The following is a 1,570-nucleotide window of genomic DNA, read 5'->3' as shown; positions in this document are numbered from 1 at the left end:
AAAGAAAAAAAAGAAAGAAAGAATAGAAATTCATGTAATGTTTATATAAGGATTATTAGGGAAACTAAATTAAAATTTAAAAAATAAAATAAAGATAAAGATAAAAAGTTCAAAGCTAATAAGGTTGGGTTTGCTGTTAAAAGGTTAGTTGCACTTATTGTACCTTAAAAGCTGGCAAAGGAGATGGGGTAGTTTCGTTCCGAGGCCTTTTGGGTGTTGGTTCACTCCCACTTTTCTTCACCACTGCACCTGAATCCCTCATTTCACTCATATTCTGCAAAACCCATGCTTACATCACTTCAAAATATTATATTTAAACCCTAATATTAACATCATAAATCTTATATAAACAACCTTTATATATATGTGTATACACAATTGTCTATAACTCTATATAGATTACGTTATTATTAAAAAAAGATATTAGAAGGCCATTAGAATTTATTTTTTGGTAATTATTTAGTCATTAATATTTAAAAATATCGAATAAAGTATGTTAGTAAATTACTATACTAAAAGAATTAAATTACTAATTAATAACAAAAAATAATAAATTTTAATCACCATTAACATTTTTTGTTATCATACAACAGAAATGTAGGAGATATAATTATATATTGCAAGACATAAATTTATTTGAAAAATAAAATGAAATTAATTAATGAATGATTTAGTGTCTCTTAATTGTCTATCTAAAACATAGAGATAGTTGATTATCAGAATAAAAGTAGTAAAATGAGTAATAACGTCATAGCTAATAATACGGTAATTAACTATTCGTATGGAGATTAATAAACGAGATGTGAATATATATTATATTAAACAGTTCAATTAAATTTGTGAAATAATAATTTGACTTTATTAAAGCAAAATCTTTACATGAAAACTATTGTGTGTAAAAAATAATGAAAGTTGTAGAGTAAAATAGTACCTTAGATTGGACATCAAAACTTGGATTAGTGAAGAATGGTGGCTGCAATGAATTAGGGAAGAAGGTGGTGGACCTAACATCTTTAGGGTCAGAAGCAGCAGCGTTCCAAAAAGGAGCGTTGTTTGTGAAATGCAAACTAGTGTTTGTCGTTGTTATCGGTGATGATGAGGAATTGGATAACTGTTTTGGTGGCGAGCCTCTCAAGAACTGAGGCACTTTATTGTTATTATTATTATTGTTGTTGTTATTAGACCAATTAGAAGAAGAAGAAGAAGGCACAAAGTCATTGCTACTAGAAGAACTCAACCCATAGTTTGAAGTTGGATATGAAAAATTATGATTAGCTTGTTGTTGATGATGATCAGGTCCTAATAGTCCTTGTAAGATTGATGAAGGGCTACCGTATAGAACTGCGGAATGATCCATGTGTTGGTGATGAAATCCTTGTTGGCTTGTTACTGTGCTGTCACCGGAGCTATATTGAGGACTGAATTGGTTTTGCTCCAAACAGAAACCTCTATTGTTCTTGAATTCGCTTTCCGCTGATCTCCATTGATGGACTTGTTGTGCTGACAACCCCATGCCGCCGCCGCCTCCACCCTCTTCTTGTAGCATCGACCTGAAGCTGTTCTCTCCACC

General features: G+C 31.3%; 1 protein-coding gene across 2 annotated transcripts in view; it reads right to left on the bottom strand.

Annotated features, from left to right (window-relative positions):
* LOC107614078 (transcription factor bHLH123) overlaps positions 1-1,570 on the bottom strand; it is a 6,209-nt gene that overhangs the window by 3,697 nt on the left and 942 nt on the right. For both annotated transcript variants that reach the window (XM_016316305.2, XM_016316306.2), the window contains exons 2-3: positions 932-1,570; positions 164-274 (exon numbers count right to left, since the gene is read on the bottom strand). In XM_016316305.2, coding sequence (XP_016171791.1) covers positions 164-274; positions 932-1,546 — 726 coding nt within the window. In that variant the 5' untranslated portion in view covers positions 1,547-1,570. The remainder of the gene's footprint in view (positions 1-163; positions 275-931) is intronic.

This window comes from Arachis ipaensis, chromosome B08, assembly GCF_000816755.2.
Source record: "Arachis ipaensis cultivar K30076 chromosome B08, Araip1.1, whole genome shotgun sequence".
In the NCBI taxonomy this organism is placed as follows: Eukaryota; Viridiplantae; Streptophyta; class Magnoliopsida; order Fabales; family Fabaceae; genus Arachis; species Arachis ipaensis.
This window is presented reverse-complemented; position numbering and strand designations above follow the sequence as displayed.